We start from the raw sequence: 19,869 nt of genomic DNA, 5'->3' as shown, positions 1-19,869 counted from the left end.
CATATACACTGTTCATATAAAACCTCATATCAAAATACTAGATCTGAATATTTGTCAAGAAATGGAAGGATATAGACTGATGCAGAACAGCCAGTTAAAAATATTTAGGGCTACATATAAGTAACGAAAAACAATTTACTAGTGTTTTCAAGTTATTTAGGTGCTATCGTTGTTTACAGAAATTCTTTAGTTGTACTGATATTAGGGCTTCCTATTTTAATTACTATTTAATCTATAAACACCTTTCACGTTTCATTATTAAGATTCAATTCATATCACATATCATTTTACTTGCGATGAAGGTCATTGAGAATGACTTTCAAATATTAGATCTTCCAAAAAATCAAGGAATAGGAATTGAATGGAAGAAAAAGAATGCATAGAGCTGACTCCAACTAGTTGAGGCTGCCGCTTGGTTTTTGTTGTGATCATCCAAAAGGACAAATGTAGAAATTAACAATGACACGTCTATAGGTAAATTCAATAAAAAAAATGCAAATATCTAACACAGAGATGTAAACTTGATATGCAAAAAGAATGAATCAAAGATGAGCATTACTGATCACCTTCCAGTTCAACAAAACTGCCCTTCGTGTTCGCACCAAAACTCCAACTGAAAGAAGATTATTGATATTCTGAAGGAAAGCAAGAACCAACTGATCCAACCAAGGCTTCCCATCTCCTACAGTCAATGGTGATCCGTTTTTCTCCTTAATGAGATCCAAAGCTAGTGGAGATAGGGAAGAAACTAGTGCTCTTAGAGCAGGAACTAATGCCTCATATGCTGCTAGACAAACTTCAGCTCCAATCTGGTTTAGCACAATCAGATCAGTTAAGAGGAAATGGATTAGTTAACAAGAAAAAAGAGACAAAATGCTCATTAGCACCCAACATTCTTTAGTAAAGACAAAAAAATCAAATGCACCTCAGTATCACTTGATGGAGATGAAACAGTATCCCAAAAGAATTTCCACATGAAAGTCCAAGCAAACTTGATCTGAAGATGACTTCTTAAATGCGCACACCAAGTGGCAATTGATGCAACAGCTCTCATTGATGTTATCTATTTATCCATAAATAGACAACAATTTATTAATACCCCATGAATCATCTAAAGCACCATCTATATTAAATGGATGGACAGGAAACAAGACAAAAGCACAGGTAATTCTTTGGCAAATAAAAATGAAAGAGAACCAACAACACAACAATCTAGGTATTAAATCTGAAATTTATTGATCATAAATAAGAAAGAGGAGAAGAGGATTTTATATCATACATGGTCAACTAAAGAGAAAATCGCACAGATAAGGCAAAATCCCCACTAAGCATCAACTGACGAAAACAGATGATTCTCTTTGAGGATGAGAAAGGAAAATGCTCTCTAACATCTTCTAACTTATGATATAGGTTAAAGAGTAGCTGAAGTGAATACAGGGGAAATGTTCAAAATCTTAGCCAGCAAATAGAACCCTGTATGTTCATTTCTTTTTCAAAAATATTTGAACAAATTTATACCATATCGGTATTTTTACATTGCCTCGGGTATTAGATAGTTAAAGAAAATTTGAAACAAAGTGCTTTTTTTTTTACAAAATAAAGTGTGCTTTGATTATGTACAAGCCTGAAAATGTCAAACACTTCTCTGTCCTATCATACATATTAAAAATAATATGTTAAGCAAGGTTGTAAAAACCGTTAGGTGTTAGTCAAGCGGATAAGGTTTTTGGAAATTAGTCGAATTTGTAATTTTGTATTTTCTTATTTATTAATAAATAAATTATTATATCAAATATCAATGCAATTAAAATATGTATTATACTATCTAAAAATAATAAATATAAAATAATTTAATATAGAAAAAAATGTGTATTTGCAACATGTATCTTTAAAAATGTGCGAAAAATAGTATCGTTTAAACAACTCAAAAAAGTAAAAAAAGAACATTCATAAAAAAAAGAATTATAATAAAGAAAAAATATATAATAATAATAATAATATAAAATATAATTTTTATTCTGATCACCGTGTAGGCACTGCCTAGGAGATCAAAAAGCGGCAAAACTTTTCTACCAAGTATTTTAATTATAGTTGCATTCCCATCTTTAGAATTCCAATCCTGGTTGAATGGCTAATGTTACCACGACATTAATTTGCAAAGAATTTCATATTTCATGACTAACATATTTCAACTTTACATGTATGTTTTTTTTTTTTTTTTGAAGCAACATGTATGTTTTTTTTAATTACTTGTATTCTCATTAAAATAATTTTACTTGAGCTTTAGTTATAGTTAAGACTTATTTCTTCTCTACAAATGACTTATTTTTTTTAACATTCAGATTTCAATAAGATATTAGCATATTATATATATGGTAACATTGAGATTTCATTCAAATTTATATATGGCAACATTTAGATTTCATTCAGATTTATATATAGAAACATTAAATTTCATTCAGGTTTATATATATGGCCACATTCAGATTTCATTTCAGATTTATATATGGTAACATTGAGATTTCATTCAGATTTATATATGGCATGGCAGCATTTTAGATTTCATTCAGATTTATATATAGTCACATTTAGATTTCATTCAGATTTATATATGGCAACATTTAGATTTCATTCAGATTTATATATGGCAACATTAGATTTCATTCAGATTTATATATATACATTCAGATTTCATTGCAGATTTATATATGGTAACATTCAGATTTATATATGGTAACATTCAGGTTTAATTCAGATTTTAGCTTATTATATTACCATATAAATCCAAATAAATGTCAGTTTCTGAAAGAAAAATAATTGAAATTACTAAAAAATTAGAAACATGATTTCATTTTTTCATTAGGGATTATTTTAATTTTTTAAAGACTGTTCATTACCATTATAAAAACCTCTTATGCTAAACATACATACACACATCAATCCCCTCTTCATAATCTAGAGTTGCTTCTTATATATCTTATTACTCAATCCCATTTGTAGAAATGGCTTCATTCACCCATTTTTTCATCATGATCCTCCTCATTTCAGGTACTGTATAATTTTTCTTTATGAATTAAATTTTTAAGATAAAGCGTAAAAATAAATTTTGTGATTTTGCTCATTTGTAAAGACATTTATGTGATTTAAAGGTTTGTAAACTGAGTTTAAAGTTTTCTCTATTTGTAAAGACAAAAACTTTCATTAAAATTGTCAAAATTTCTTATGTGACAAACATTTAGAATAAAACTTCAGTGTTTTTCTGTCTCATTTGTATCTCACTTATATATAAACATATTTTCATGAAGGAATAAATGATAAAATGACTAAATTTTTTCTTGTTTACTAGTAATTTTAGTAAAAAAATGTGTCTTTGCAAACGGATGAAACCTCATACTCGTATATGTAAATTGTTAAACAATGAAAACGTCTTTACAAACACACAAAATCACAATATTTATTTTCAGTTATCATTTTTCAAAACTGAATATGAAAAGTTATAATTGCATGCAGGTGCATGGATAGCGGAAGGAGGAAGATGTGATGAAAAATTATTCCAAACAAACTGTAATCTTTCTGATTGCCAGAATGCATGCTACAACAAACATAAGGATGCTGGGGCAAGTGCTGTCTGCACAAGAAATGATATTACTGGAACTTATTCATGCCATTGCTATTATAATTGCTAGAATTGTCCATCAATTATTCCTATGTACTTTAATTGATATGAATCAATAATAAATTAAGGTTTAAAGGTATAATTTAACTTAACTTTTCTTGGGAATGTTAAATTAACCTCTAGCATATTTTATTTTTATTTTGGTTTTCTAGCATTTTTTTGTTTGAATAAAGATTTTTGTTTGATTTTTATTTTTAAATTTTTTTCCAAGTAAATAGTTTCCTGGATGCATAAAAGTTTACTGGATGCAAGTACATAATATTTTCCAATAAGACTACAAGCAAACAATCAATAATTTAGAAAAAAGAGAAAAAACATACTGCTTTCAACACAGCAGCAGCTGTGGAAGATGGCAGCCGGCGCTGACTAGGGCCTCCAAGTTTTCCACTTACAGAACTAGGAAGATCTGCATCCTTCAGAATACTTGTCGAGAAAATAGAACAAGAGGTGCTAGCGAAAGAAACCAACTCCTCCTGCAAGCGATAAGGATAAGAGAAAAAAATTCAGCATAATCAACAGGAAGTGTATAAAATCATATATGGAAAACAATAGTGCAGTAAAGCTCAGTACCAGAATGGATAGAAAAAGATCAAAAAATTTCTCATTAACTGCAAAAGCTTCTGCATAACCAAACTGATCTGTAGCCTCAGGCAAGCTGTTTTCTCCCTTAAATTTCATTCTTTCAGCATGTTCAACCACTTTGTCCCACATCGTTTGAATCTCTCCAACCATATTCATGACAAGGACAAGAAACTTCACACGTGACCAGCTAACATGATTGTGTTCACAGATGTCAATGCCACGATTTTGAAGAAACTGGACAAATTTTATAAGTCAGACTAGACAGAAAAATGGTCAAATGTTACTAATAGGCCAATAGCAAATCAGAAGAATAGCACACACTTAAACAAATGGCCCAAAAAGTATAAATTATGCAAGATTAACTTATATTATCCTTAATTTGTCAAATCAATAGCTCTTTTCTGATATTTAGAAAAGCTGATTTTCCAGTTGTATATTCCTAGTATTTGGAGAAGAAAATACCCAAGGAAAAGAATCTCACTTTGCACTTAAACACTTTTAGAAGAAAACCTGGCATGATAAATTAGCTTCTTGAGATGGACAGCAGCATTTAATATTTTGACAATCTAAGAGCACATGTATTCAGAAAGAAAGGCTTCTAAATATAAAGAAACCAACAACAAAGGAAAACAGCGGCAAGACAAATAGATCTAAACAGAAAAAAGTTAAGGGTAGCAGCTGAGCAAGTTCCATTCATTGTCCTAAAATCTTAAAACAAAAAATAGCTTATTCGGTTTCCTGAAAAATGAGGCATTATCCCTACCTAGACTACAAAAATTTAGAAGCAATTAAAAACAACAGCAAATAGCTACCAGATTAGCAGAAGCGCTGGAATACAACACAAGGCAATTCAATTAGCAGAAGGTGAAGACAAACCGTTAATATAGGCACTAGATCTTTTTCACCCTTGATTACAAGAAAAAGCATTCTTGCCCATCTTTTTGCTTCATATTCCCACGCATCCAAGTCTTCGTCATCAAAACTAGCAATAGCATCAACAAAATGTTGAGAACACGTAAATCGTTCTGGAAATTCCTGGAGGCTTTTCAGAAGGTGCATCTCAGAAATGCAGTGTTTCTTGTTATCCCTCAAAAGCCATTCTTGCATTTTTACCCTTAAGGAACCTATAGAAGACACAGAAAATACAGAGAAAGAGATGAATAAGAACAGACAGAAAGAGATCAATAAGAAAAATCCACCCAACAAGGGCAATATGATTATATGTAGAAAGCCACAGAAAAAATAAATGAATTGCACATTATTTTGAAGGAAAAAATTGCTAAGACGTAACAATGAACTCTCACTATTTGTGGGATTTTCCAAAATTAACTTAGTGGAAAATTTGAACTTTGTAACAAATAACTCAGCTTAATTTCTCGAAGTTCTTACAAATTGTTGTTGTTTGTTCTTGTCAGTGATAATACATAAGCTATTTTGTGGCCTTACCTATTGTCTAAGATAATAATAGAAGTTATTCTTGGACCTTACCTATCAGCTTAAGCTTTTGTGTCATTTGGCTCCATGACATAGCCTCTTAGACAAAGTGGTCAAAGGTTCAAATATTGGCAACCCCATTTATTGATGAAATTTCAAGACATGGTAAGGTAGGCATGTGTACAACATGCTTCAAGCCCAAGGAGCCTTCGCATGGAGGAGTATGTCATAGATAAAAATAAAAGTTATTCTTAGACCTTGCCTATCAGCTTAAGCTTTTGGGTCAATTGGCTCCATGACACCTATCAACTTGAGCTTTTGGATTCATAGTTTCATGAGATAGTATAAGAGCTCTTAAACCAAGGTGTCAAGGTTCAAAATCCAGACAACTATATTCAATTTCAACACAAGGTAGCATGAGCTTGTGTACAACACTCTTCAAGCCTAAGGGACATCTGTGTGCCGGGTATGTCAAAAATATTATATAAAAGCTATTCTTAGACCTTACTTATGAGCTTAGACTTTTGAGTTAATGGTTAATGGTTATGGTTCCATGACACTACTAATTGAGCAACTTCCAATCAATTCCCCATAAAAAAAACATACATGAACACTGGATAGCCTCGAAATAACAGATAATCTGACCTTGCAAACATGAACACCATAAAGCGAATATAAACCGTTAATTTCACATTTCATTGTCAAATATTAATATGAATTGGGCTTTTAACTATAAGTTTAAGCTTTTAATTCAATTGGTTCAATGACATGGTATCAGAGCCCCTTTGACCAAGCGATCAAGGGTTCGATTCCTCGCAACCCTATTTGTTGATTTAATTTCAAGACATGGTAAGATGGGCATGTGTTGTTCACGCTTCAAGTCCAATTGGCATTCGCGTGCAGGGGTGTGTCGGATAATAATATGAATTGGGCCTTCAACTATCAGCTTAATCTTTTAGTTCAATAGGTTCCTTCACATTCATCAAGTACGTGCATTTAAAAAATAGCCATTCATTACTCCGAGAAGCATATAGCAACCACAATTGATCTTTAAAGACTTGATACCTGGCTCTGGCTCATAGTGCAGTAAATTATTCAAATTGGGACACGACAATTATACAAGGAATAAACCCATGATTACTGTAGGGATTTCAAACTAAAGTCACAAGTGCCAATTAGTAAATAAAAATATTATGGTGAAGAGCAGATTAAAAACAACAAAAATTTGCAAGAGCTCACAGGAATCCATGTAAGACAGCTATGCTCTTACCCACCCCCATAATCAGTAAATTCTTGTGGTAGAGCTGAAATGAAGTAGAGAAGATTCTCAAGCGGCACATCATATGTACTGACAACTGAAGCAGCAGCCTCAACGACTTTCTCACAAACTGTAGATATCAAAATAATAATGTTAATGCCTTGGGTCATCTAGGTTTACAGAAGCATATCTGTCATCATCCAACAAGACAAGACTAGTGATAGAGACCTCTAAGACGATAACTAGGGTTGAAATGTTGTTTGCTGCTCTCGATGACAAATCTCAACACATCCAATAAGTCTGTTTTACTGATAGCATGAAATCTTTTTGAAGAATATTCCTGCTGGATCACATCAGGTAAACCATCTTCACTATGTTCGACTTCCTTGGTATCACTTATCCCTAATCCACAACCAGTTGAAGCAATACATTCAGCAAGACCCATCAATCCAGCTCTACCAAAAGACTGTTGTTTAGCAACTGAAGCTAAACTATGCAAAAACTCAATTCCTTCCCTGTAAGCATATGAGATCAATTGCATCAGCCATCTTTCAGAAGAGCATTTTTTTAGAAAAGCTAGTAGGTTTAAAGTCCAATAGAGGACTTCAAAAGCATTATCTAATCATGATTCACAAAAAAGAATGCACCTTCCCAAAATAAAACCCACTCATAGTAGTTCCATTTATGTAACCATAATGATAAAAGTTTTTTTGCGACAGAAGAGACTGTTTCATTAAGGAGCAAAGAAGATTACAACTTGGAGAATAAGTATCCTATAATGTACAAATACAATACTTAAAAATAAAGGACCAAAAAGGTGACACCATTCAGGCAAACGTAGACTTAGGAGAACTCCACCTCTCCCTTACCAAAAGAATAATAGTAGTGTAAAGTCATGCTCCCAAAGCAAAGGCCCATGCAAAAGCTTAAAGAAACCTCATTTCAATGCAATTAAAAGATAAATTTTGGTTTTCAAGAATATACTGATACTACTGCATATAAAGCAAAAAAAATATATTGGCAACTTTCCACTTTCAACCAACAGTTTCTCCAAAGTCCCAGATATACATAATCTAAAATATAGTGTTGATTCACTTATAACTAAGCCACTACTGCAATAATATTATATTAAGTGAATCCTATGTGGTATATATATTCTTACGAATAAGTTATATGCAAGGACTTATTATCCTTCATTAACATTGTACTCCCAGGGGGAGAGAGAGATTCTATGTTTGAATTGAACTGTTTAGCACTCCAAATAAGACAGCTTCATCATAATGTGTGTCATATAAGGCCTATAACACACTCAAACTGTTATATCTGCTTGCTCAAGGGCTATCTCAAGCAGAATTCACCTTCATTATCGCCATCTCTAGCAACAGGCAATGGAATAAGAACTCATGCAGCACATGATAACATACCTCACATTTAAAGATCTGGAATATTGATGTAGAAACCTGCCTGCACCTTCAGTAGTCCTTGAAGTGTAAACTCCCTTTAGACCTACAATAAATAAATAAAAGAAAGAAAGAAAGTCCATGTTGAAAAATGATAATCCAATATAAATACTTTTCTCATGAAATTTGTCAAAGTGAAATTGGTAGGATCAAATGAATGATCTCATTAAACATCGCCCAATATAGAAAAGTGAAATACTATTAAAGCTTAAGACTATGCTACAAACATCTCTTCTATATTGATAAAACTTCAACCGGAAGTAAAGTAAACCCACATAAATTCCCAGGCATAAATAAGAAAAAGGAAAGCTCAGCAGCCAAAACCACAAGAATTGACTGAAGTTTTTCTCCAATCATGTTTAACTGATTGAGAGTTTAGACAGGGTCTACCCAATTTACCTCACGCTGTTGGCAAAACAGGTGATATCAAGAGGCTACAAGGAATATTGTCAGCAGAAGAGGTGCTTCAATGCATTCCCATTTTTCTTATAAAGCATCTTCCTAACGAATGCTCAAATCAGTCGCACCATCACACCCTTACATTTTTCTAAATCCTCTTTCTCAAATATGTTCAAAAAGAGCAAAACACGAAAAATTCAAAACCTGCACACAAATAACATCTAAAGAAAGAGTGCAAGTAATCCCCTAACTCTCCAGTTGCAAAGAGGAAAAATTGCACTGATAGAAATTCCATCTTAATACAATAAACAAAAACCAGCCACGTACATAAATGGCATCAAAAAATGCAAATGTCCTTACATGTGATCCCAATATACCAAAAGAAAGAATCAAATGTTTTAAGATAATACTTGATTTTATATGGTTCCCCTATATGCTATATGATATTCAAGTTATACCAAGCTCAAAAATCAAAATGAACATTTATGAACAAGCAACTTGGGAAAATACCAAAATCTTTGTGGTGTACAGGGTCATTTAATCCTTCAATGAATGAACCAAGTAGAAAACTTTCAGGCAAAGATGCTACCGAGTTTCCATATTTCATCCATTCTATGCCCAAAAACGATTGCATGATCAAGCACCTAACTGCATTTCAGACAAAAACTGAATTAACCTTATCCATACCATAAAACACAAAAATGATTATTTCAAAAAAAAAAAAAAAACAAAAAAAAAACACACAAAAATGATATATAATAAAGTTTCCATAATATTAACTTTAATATAAGGTTACACTAATAAGATACAAACCATGGGGATTATCATGACGAAAACCTATCTGCCATAAAATTGTTAACCAACTAAAGACTTCAGCCAAAATTTCAATCTGATTTTGACGAACTCCACCAGTAGAACTTGCAAAATTATCATTTGAAACTGAAAACTGAAGCAACAAGGTTATCTGCAATAAGACATTAGATGTTAGAGGATATAATATTGTGAATGATAAAATCATTTAAATGTTCTCCCAATCGGAGATTAGTTCTTTTCTCTCTGTTTAGGGGGGTTTCAAAACAAAGAATTTTGACAAAGGGAAATTTCTCCAGATAATAGATTCAAAGCAAAACAGATACTGACATGAAAAATAAAGGAAGCCGGTAAACCACCTGGTGCTCCCAAGCGGCTTCCACTAGATGAGTACCATACTCTTCGAGCATTTCATACAGGAGTATAAAAGCCTCCCACTGCTGCTGAGCATCTAAAGGAGAATCAATTGAAGCACAGAGTTCCCCTACACCCAATGATTCTGCTTCCTTCTGAGCATATAATGCCCTCCTCGTCATACCTTGAGGATTTGGACATTTCTCCAGCGATTTCTTCTCTTGAAGAGAATGATTGTGCTGTCTTCCTCCACTTATTGCTAGCGTTTTTTTAAGTATATGTAATGATTGCTTCCTCACTAAACTTTCCTCATCAACCTGACAAGATCATCACCATATAGAAGTATAAAAATATATTATATTCTAAAATGATTATGACTGCTAAGTTTACTGATTTTTGTAGTGATGAAAATTTGAAAAGCTATATTCACGTACCAGGCCTCTTTTTATTTCATCCCAAAACTCTCTTTCATCTCTCACGTCAAATTCTTCTGGGCTATCAATTGAATCAGCATTTTCAGATCCTTCCACGCGATAGAAAAAGGACAAGTATAGAGAGAGTATACAATAGGCATCTCTTCTCTCCAAAGGTCCAAGAGAAAATAGTAATTTGCAGCATTTCCATATTTTCCTAAAGAAAAGGTTTCTGAATCCAATCCAAATAGACATAGTAAGCAAAAGAATCACGGAAATGGAATGTGCATGACAAAGGAAACCAGTAAAACACTTGGACTCACACAATTGGACAAGTAGAATGTAATTATCACCTAGAAAGAACACATTTCTTGCCGCGAACCGAGATCGCCAAAGAATGATAAGAAACAAATGACTTGAAAATGATTGGGAGGAGAAAGCCCATAGCACAGGAACGATGTTCCAAAGTTCGCAAAAACAGTCGCTCACTCATATTGCAGAGATCCCAAACTAATCTAGTGAACAGATTTTCCGCATAACAAGACCCATTTTCCAACATTGGTTCACTGGTTGAAGCTCTCTGGAAACTTTGCCATGCAGAATCCAGTATCAAGGTTAAAACTTGACATGATACTGAAAGGGGAAACGACCCAGAAACAGACAGCATGGACTCTTTATCCAAATGGCCATTGTCAATCATGTCTTCTAAACCTTGCAAAGCTAAATTATTAGACCATTCAAAGATATCTGTTTCTTCATTTTGAAGCATACCAATGGAAATGCCAGCTGATCTTAGAAAAAAAGGCACCAAAGTTGCTTCTAAGACATCCCACGAGTTAGTTACGCTCACAACATCAAAGAATAACTCCGCAATCTAATTGCAATACCATGCATAGCAAAAAAAGAAAAATAATAATTAGTAACAAATAGATGCAGATGAGCTTTCAAAAAGATGCAGTAAAAATGACAACAACTTACTATTTACCTGGTTAAGAAAATCACGCTCAAATGCATGAACCATATTCAGCAATGGAACAAAGCATTTCCAAATAAATGATTGCAAGCAGCTAGGACTAGTCCCTGAAGATAAATCCAGATCAGAATAAATGGATATGTTTAGCAGCATGCTGGAATATGGTATTGAACTGAATGTAAACCCAATAAGAAATAACATCTATGCAAAAGAAAAAATAGCAGTAGTAGATGAAAAGAGAAAGAATATATCTATAGAAAATTGGTACCACATTGTCAAAGATATTTTTTATTCTAGTTGTTAATTGGTGAAATAAATCCATTTATATATCTCAAGGGATAAGATCTAAAATTGTCCCTAAGGTTATTAGGGAAGACCTATTTTACCCTTATTGTACAAAATGTCCCAATGTTGCCTCCTATGGTAGAAACCATTGTCCATAGTTCAATTTTAATCTTTTCTTAGTAAATACCGGAAAAAAAAAATACTGATTGCATCCCTTGAAAAGGGGTAAAATTGAGCTTTCCTAAAGTTCCGCCACCAAATTGTAGTACGGAATCATCTCCAAAGATCTCAGTCAGCACAGGCATATACCAAACGTGAATACCCCCTCAAGCTATAGGTAGAACACTAGGTAAAGAGACCTAATCTTGAATGAAACAACTACCACGGCTTCAATCTTTTTCGGTAAAATCATCACGCAATAAATCAACAAAGCCAAAAGTGAACTCTCTTTCTCCCTACTATGGTACCAGCATGATGCTAGTACACGAAAATGTATACCATGATTCTTCTATCTATCAATAACTGCATGCATGTGGTCATGCGTTATGATAGGAATTCCTAATTTCCTGGCAAATACAGCCCTTTTGATCATTGCTTTACACGCAGTAGCAAGGGTACTACCATGGAAGCAACATTGGTTGTATGATAAGGTTGAAATTAGTCTTACCCAATAACCTTAAGAGCAAAATTGACTTTTATCCATATTTCAACGTGCATACATACAAGATAGAAAACCTAAAAATGGTAAGTCGGTCTATAGTTATATACAATTGTATACTCCTAATATACAAATAGAATAGGAAAAGCTTTGCTAAATCTTCCTCTCAAGTTGGAGAGCGTATGTCACAAACTCCCAACTTGGATAATTATATATAGGAAGATCCATTACTGATTATGTAAGCTAATTGATACGAACTTCTGGTATAAGGAATCTCTATTATACCATAATCAAGAAAATCCTTAATACAATGTTTGTCAAGTTCAATATGCTTAGTTGGCGATCTCAATAGATGTCATATTATCGCAAAACAACCCCATAGGTTTCAATGTAGACCCAAGTTCCTTTAGGAAATTTTTCTACCAAGAAAGTTTTGTAATGGCATGATGCATAGCACGGTACATAGCTTCAGCACTACACAATGGAAACACATTTTGTTTTCTAATTCTCCAAGCCACTAAATTGCCTCCAACAAATGACAAATATCATAAAGTAGACCTTTTACCCACTCTACTACCAACGAAATCCAAATCTATGTATCCCACAACATCTAGATGTCCATCTTTAGAGAACAAAACACCTTTACTTGAGCTAAAATTAGATAAGACAAAGTAGATTCACAGTATTCGTGTGGTGATTACTTGGCTTGTGCATAAACAGACTCGCAACACTAACCACCTAGGCTAAATCTAGCCCACTAAACACCTTTAGTGTAGGAAAATATGTTTTGCAATACAATAGTTGGAAGGAAACCAACCCTTGGAATTATTTGAATAGTACATACCATTTCTTTCTTCAAATTGAATATTAAGTTCTCTGTACTTGCTTTAAGGAAGATGTGTATAGGCTAAAGAAAGTATGTGACTCAAAAAGCAATTCTATTATTTATTATTTGACATATTATTAACTAATAGATGAGAAGTTCCATTTCACACTTTAACAAGCTCAGCAACCTTCTTAACTTCTTTTGGCTATTTTTTATTAGCTAGTACCTTTCTGCTTGCTACTTTGGTGGCTCATTTTCAGAGAAGTCCAAGGCTCCTGCTAAGGTCAAGGCTCAGAATTCTAATCATTGCACTTCCCGCTAACATAATTCCAAGAAACTATTGGAAGTTAAGAACTCAAAATAGGTATCTTCAGGGGCATGTATGTTGTGTTAGAACTAAATCTCATAACCAACTTTCTCTTCTTTTCTTTTCTTAACGATGTTTTGTCTAATTTGATACGTGTGTAAAAGGCTGCCAAGCATTTCCAATAATGCAGTGGGTTCAAATGAGATACAAGACTTGCTAAAAGGAGAAATAAAGACCAAGCAATATATATTCTTTGCAATATTTCAGCCCTTTTGTGCAATGAAGAGGATTAGGATTTTAAGGAGCAGTAGTGCACAATTGAGCATTTTCTTTTATTGCAAAATGGTGTCTTCAGCAGACAACCAGCATAGTTAGAGAGTTTTATTATTTTAATTTTATCATGTCTTTTATCTCTTCTAGAACCAGTTAGAAAATAATTCCTTGAGCTCCTTGTTCTTGTTCTTTTCTTCCCAATCCTTATATAAATCCATTGTTTATTCAATAACAAAAGAATTGGTTCAGGCAGTGGCAAGTTGTAAAATTACAATTTTGCAGTCTTTACTGGGAAACAATATCAGATTTTATATTCACCAATCAGGAGCAATTCACATAATGGGAAGCTACATGCAAGGTAGGTTCAAAGCAGACAAATATGTGCAGAGTCAGGATCCACACAGTAGAGTAGGTTCCTTCAGCATGCAAAAGAGAAAAACAATAAAACTTTTGCAGAAAAGACAAGGAACGATAAATAACACAGACAAAATTTGCAGCACAGCACTAGATTGACAGAAGCAGGATCTCTAGCACAATTTTATTTTCTGCAATATTTGGGCAATCAAACAAAAAAAAAAAAAGCTTCCATGTGAACATTTCGGCACAATGAAATAATCTAATAATATTGGTCAACGTTTATAGTGTCTCATACTACTATATACCTAAAAAGAACTCATAATTTACGCTAGATTAGAGTATGGCTTACCAGGCTTCTTTAAAAGATGACAAAGTGCTCCCACCATTGATGCAAGATACTCACAGTGACCAGAGTCCAACTTCTGGCCCTCCTCCCTAAGATCCTGTAAAAACACACTATCTGAGTTTTGGACTTACATTCCAAGCTAGCAAATAGTTGATAAGATAATTAAGATCCAAACTAAGTGTGGGTGACCCAGCTTATAAAACGAACTGCAGAGTTCTTATGGCAGTGAATTAACAAACAAACAAAAAAAGGGAAAAAATTGCTTCAGCCTTGTAATCAAACACAAAAGGTGAGAGAATTCTCAATATTGATTATGAAAAGGTATAGGTATTTATACAGAAAGTTAAGAGTTTAGCTGGTAAAAGGAAATAAATGCTAACTACTACCTATATTAGTGTCTACAGCTGTACATCTCACAATATATACTTAACGCTCCCCTCAAACTGGAGCATAGATATTTTTCATGTCCAGCTTGTTCCACATGTAATTTACTTGAACCCCGTTTAAGGCTTTGGTAAAATCTCTCCTAGCTGTTCATTGGTGTCAATGTATGCTTTGGAAATTATGTTTTCTTCTAGCTCTTCACGAACAACATGGTAGTATACTTCAATATGATTGGAAGCAATATGAAGGGTTGGTTGATTATCACACCATAATTTTGCTGGAGTAGTGACCTTGAATCCAAGTTCAAACAAGAGATGATGAATCCACGTAATCTCACACACTGATTGAGACATCGTTCAATATTCAGATTTTACACTGGAACGAGAAACAACATCTTGTTTCTTGCTCTTCTAAGAAACTAAATTACCTCCAACAAAGACACAATAACTCGTAGTGGATCTCCTGTCATCCTTGTCTCTTGACCAATTTGGATCGAAGAAACACTCAATCTGGGTATGACCATAATTCTTGTAAAGTAATCCTCGTCCAAGAGTTCCCTTTAAGTAGCATAAAGTGCAGTCCAGAATAAGCAATATCAGGTCTACTCACTTTAAGGTAATTCAGCTTTCCCACCAAACGTCTATATCTTCCAAGATCTTCAAAAGGCTCTCCTAATGTGAGATGCAAATTAGGAGTCATAGGCGCCCTGCATGGCTTAGCTCCAGATTTTCTTGTTTCTGACAACAAATCAGAACATAGTTTCTTTAAGACACGAAGATCCCTTTCTTACTCCTTGACACCTCAATTCCCAAGAAGTACTTTAAAGCCCCCAAATCTTTGGTATGCAACTGATCATGAAGAAACGATTTCAAAGATGAGGTTCCTGAAATGTTACTACCTCTAATAACAATGTCGTCTACATAAACAACAAGGAGAATGATACCCAAAGCAAAATGTTTATAGAAAACAGACTGATCACACTTGCACTTCTTCATCCCAACCTTCTCAACTACTTGGCTAAATTTTCCAAACCATGTTCGAGGACTTTGTTTCAACCCATATAGAGATTTGTAGAGACGACATACTTTGCCACACTCCACTGAGCCATGTAAACTTTTCCAAACCATGTTCGAGGACTTTGTTTCAACCCATATAGAGATTTGTAGAGACGACATACTTTGCCACACTCCACTGAGCCATGTAAACTTTTTCTTGAAGGTCACCATGCAGGAAAGCATTTTTTATATCTAACTGATGCAAGGGCCAATTAGAGCAGGCCGCCATTAAGATAAAAAAGATGAATAAAAGTCAATTTAGCCATTGGAGAAAGTGTTAGAATAATCAACTCCATAAGTTTGAGCACGGCCCTTTGCAACAAATTGAGCCTCTAAACGAGGAATTGAACCATCAGACTTTCACACTAAACACCCATCAGCATCTAACAGATTTCTTTCCAAAAGGCAAATTTACCAAATCATGAGTACCATTAGCATCCTAAAGCATTCATTTCATCTACCATTCCATTGCGCCAGCCCGAATGGGATAATTTTCATAGGATACAAAAGCAGAAATAGGATAATAGCAAGATCATTTACCTTTATAAAGAGCAAACAGAAATTGGTACTGGATTGGAAGCGGAAAGTTTATGTCGTCTTCAATACACCCGAGTAACAGGTCGCTTAGAAGGCTGGGGAGGCGAAACGTGGTGAATTTCATAGACAAGCACATCATCAATATCACTGTTAGAAGTGGATATATCAGAAAATATGGGAAGAACAGAAGACGTTCCATAAATGTTACGTTAGAAGACACGAGATATTTATTAAGAGATGGAGAAAAGCAAAAATACCTTTTTTAAAGACGAGAGTAGCCAAGGAAGCCACATTTAAGTGCTTTCGCATCTAGTTTAGTAACTTGTGGACGAACATTCCAAACAAAGCAAGTACTCCCAAAAATACAAGATGGAACAAGAAATATGGGTTTATTAGGAAAAATGGTACTATAAGGAGTCTCACCTTGTAACACAGAGGGAGGCATGCGGTTGATTAGAAAACATGTGGTTGAGACAGCATCAACCCAAAAGTGTTTTGAACACGTGTTTGAAACAAAAGAGCTCAAGTAGTTTCAAGAACATGACGATTCTTGCGTTCAGCTACACCATTTAGAATTACATGGCATACGGTCTGTTGCACCAGAACCAATGACCCACTTTGAAGATGAAGCAATGAGGCACTTACTGGAATTATGTGACTCAGCAATGGCAGTGGTAGATGAAGAAGAATGTTGTGAAGCTAATAGATGAAGAAGAATGTTGTGAAGTTAATGGTTCTTGATACTTAGCATATTCTTCTGTAGTAAGAGTTTAAGTCGAGCCTGAGGATGTAGCATCAATGGTGGCAACCTGAACAAAGCGACTCCTTTGCGTCTTTGACTTGAGTATCGGACAAGTACGCTTGGTAACACTCAAATACTTTGCTTCCTTTGGTCGGACTTTTAGTGTCCCGGCGACTATCCTTAGTCAAACCCTTATACGAGCAATCATATGCATTCCTATGACTGACGAGAGCACTAAAAGCAGGAACAACAGGAGTACTGAAAGAACCAGCCCACTTCGCAAAAACAAGTCAGAGCCTCTTCAGCGTCAGGAAAGGTGGCACTAGAAAGGAAGTAACACCCTCAAAATCAGAGCCAATTACGCATAAAAAACGAAGAACAAACATTTATTCTCCTTGAGCTTGCAGCACTTTATAGTAATCCTGAGCAGATTGACTTTGGCGATCAGTGGTATAGAATGATTTATAAGTATCATATAAGCGAGAGACATTACCCTTGCCAACATATAAATATTGCAAGTGGTCCATGAGTTGTTTTGACATAACGAACCATACCAACAATTGTTGTATCAATAGAGTTCTTGATTCTGAGAAACACACAAGCATCATTTGTCATCCCATCTTCATTATGTGTCTTCGGATCATCAGTCAAGTGATGAGTCTTCCTCACACTATGAGGATATATCTTAATGGTTTTGGAACAATCTATATAGTTGGACCCAATTAGTTTGTGATCGGTGATCTTCGGAGGTACCATCATAATGTTAGTAACCATAGTTTTGCTAGCTTCATTTTTCTTTCCATCAGTCATATTGTCAAATAATAACCACAAACACAGCAAGCAAAAGATAATCTAATTATACTGATTGAACAACAGCGAAATGCAACCCAAAAGAGATTGACCTCAACCAAAAAAATTTAACGGAAGCAGAAACAAAGTGGATAGGCAGGCCTGGGATGACGAGATGAAGTAGAGGATGTTAATCGGAGGCAAAGAGGTGGCCGAACGCACCGCCACTCACCGGTGCGTGGAGGAGAGTCGCCCGCGAAGGATGACATGTGAACTACACTTGTCGGTCAGAATGTTGCCGGAACGCTCAAAATCAGCTGATTGGAGCACAGGCAACTGATTGGAGAGGCGGTGAGAATAACAGGTGACGGAGGTCAATGGTAAGAAAGTTTGGGTGGAATCCTAGGTCCTGAAAAACGTTTGCACACTTAGGACAAATAAACAATATAGGATATGCATATAGGGCAACTTTGATACCGTGTAATCAAATACTACCTGCTAACTACTACTTATATATTAGTGTCTATAGCTGTACACCTCACAATATATACTTAACAAGCCTAAAATATGAATACTCCATGATTGAAATTTTCCCGGCCAAGTAAAACGTGATTCAATTCAATTCCCTTGAAGGACAAAACAAAAATATTGGTTATTTCTGTTATCCTGCATACCAAGTTATGCTCCAAAAAAAAACTAACTTCATTAGCATTTTCCTCCAAGCCAACCAACTGATACAACCTTGAATAAAGCAATTACGTTTCATATTTAATTGCTTGTGAAACATAAGGATTCAAGGCTTCACCTTCTTATGGTAAATAAGTTTCCCAATAAAAGCACAGCTCAAAACAACAGTGTTAAATTAAACACAGTAAACTATTTATACTCTTCTTTTGCTGGAAGCAGCAGAAATGCTAAAATCACCTTATAGAGGCCAGGGAAAGGATCAAGAAGGGACACGAACAGAGAAGATGGAGCGAAGGTAGTGGATGCCAGGATGCAATCAAGCATTGCCGGTATAGCAGACAAAGGGACTTGTTTGAAGCTGTTTGAAAGAGAAGAGATTACGGAGTCCATTGAATTGCTCTCGGTTGAACACATTCTCGCAAAATAAAATTGAAAGAAAATCTTGAGACAGGAAACAAGTCGAGGCCTTTCCCTCCAAAAATTGAAGACGCTTGACTGAAATCCTCCTGATAAACCCTGCGGCCTATGTTTTGGGTTTCTTGGTATACTCTTTAAACCCTGCGCGCTGTAGATTATAAACTTGAATTTATTTGGGTAAATTACAAACTGACCACATAGAGGCTAATTTAGGTAGGATGTTGTTCGGGCGGATACTGAGGTTTTAGAGGTTCAGGGCAAGTTATTAATTGGGCCCTAATAAATAAGTACAAGTAAGAAATAAAATAGAAAAGTCAATTGTATAAAAGAATATTATTTAAAAATGACAATTTTTTTTATTACATTTAACAAACAATCTAATAAAAACATTTTATATATATCCCTCAAAAAAATCATTTTATATTCCTTTAAGTACCCAATTTCTTATACAAAATGATATCTATAAGCATTTCTAAATGCAAAATTTTCAAATTTAATAGATTATGAAATAATTCTAATAGATTTTATGCTCTTCAGGACACAAAGTATGATAACAGAAAAATGAAAAATCAAATCTGAAAATCATCTCACTTAACGGGCTTTGCGGCTAAGTTCTTGAAATTGGAAGATTTTGATGTGTTTCTCCCAAATTGTCTCTGAAGACCAAGTAAATCAGAATCTGATAGAGTTTTGCAAAGATGGGAGAGATAAATTAGAAATTTTATTAGGAATAATGGGTGGGAGAGATAATTATGGAAAGATTCTTAGATAAATTAGGGAATTGATTCCAACATTTTTATTAAGAAATTTGGAAAAAATGTGAGATAAATTAGAGAATTTGGAAACA

The 19,869-nt window shown here is 34.4% G+C and overlaps 1 protein-coding gene across 3 annotated transcripts in view; it reads right to left on the bottom strand.

The window, feature by feature from the left end:
• The window catches only part of LOC136209318 (uncharacterized), a 36,558-nt gene extending 17,394 nt beyond the window's left edge, over positions 1-19,164 (bottom strand). For 2 of the 3 annotated variants that reach the window (XM_066000760.1, XM_066000768.1), the window contains exons 1-16: positions 18,843-19,164; positions 14,415-14,508; positions 11,372-11,466; positions 10,740-11,260; positions 10,408-10,618; positions 9,979-10,290; positions 9,623-9,773; positions 9,320-9,457; positions 8,375-8,456; positions 7,179-7,465; positions 6,967-7,080; positions 5,135-5,382; positions 4,247-4,492; positions 3,997-4,149; positions 926-1,063; positions 567-809 (exon numbers count right to left, since the gene is read on the bottom strand). In XM_066000760.1, the coding sequence (XP_065856832.1) occupies positions 567-809; positions 926-1,063; positions 3,997-4,149; positions 4,247-4,492; positions 5,135-5,382; positions 6,967-7,080; positions 7,179-7,465; positions 8,375-8,456; positions 9,320-9,457; positions 9,623-9,773; positions 9,979-10,290; positions 10,408-10,618; positions 10,740-11,260; positions 11,372-11,466; positions 14,415-14,508; positions 18,843-19,019 (3,210 nt within the window). In that variant the 5' untranslated portion in view covers positions 19,020-19,164. Of the gene's footprint in view, positions 1-566; positions 810-925; positions 1,064-3,996; positions 4,150-4,246; positions 4,493-5,134; positions 5,383-6,966; positions 7,081-7,178; positions 7,466-8,374; positions 8,457-9,319; positions 9,458-9,622; positions 9,774-9,978; positions 10,291-10,407; positions 10,619-10,739; positions 11,261-11,371; positions 11,467-14,414; positions 14,509-16,390; positions 16,535-16,644; positions 16,869-18,842 lie in introns of those variants that run through there. The other variant, XM_066000765.1, reaches the window with a different exon arrangement.
• Between the last annotated feature and the right edge of the window lie 705 nt (positions 19,165-19,869).

The sequence above is a fragment of the Euphorbia lathyris genome, chromosome 1 (assembly GCF_963576675.1).
Source record: "Euphorbia lathyris chromosome 1, ddEupLath1.1, whole genome shotgun sequence".
Lineage (NCBI taxonomy): Eukaryota > Viridiplantae > Streptophyta > Magnoliopsida > Malpighiales > Euphorbiaceae > Euphorbia > Euphorbia lathyris.
This window is presented reverse-complemented; position numbering and strand designations above follow the sequence as displayed.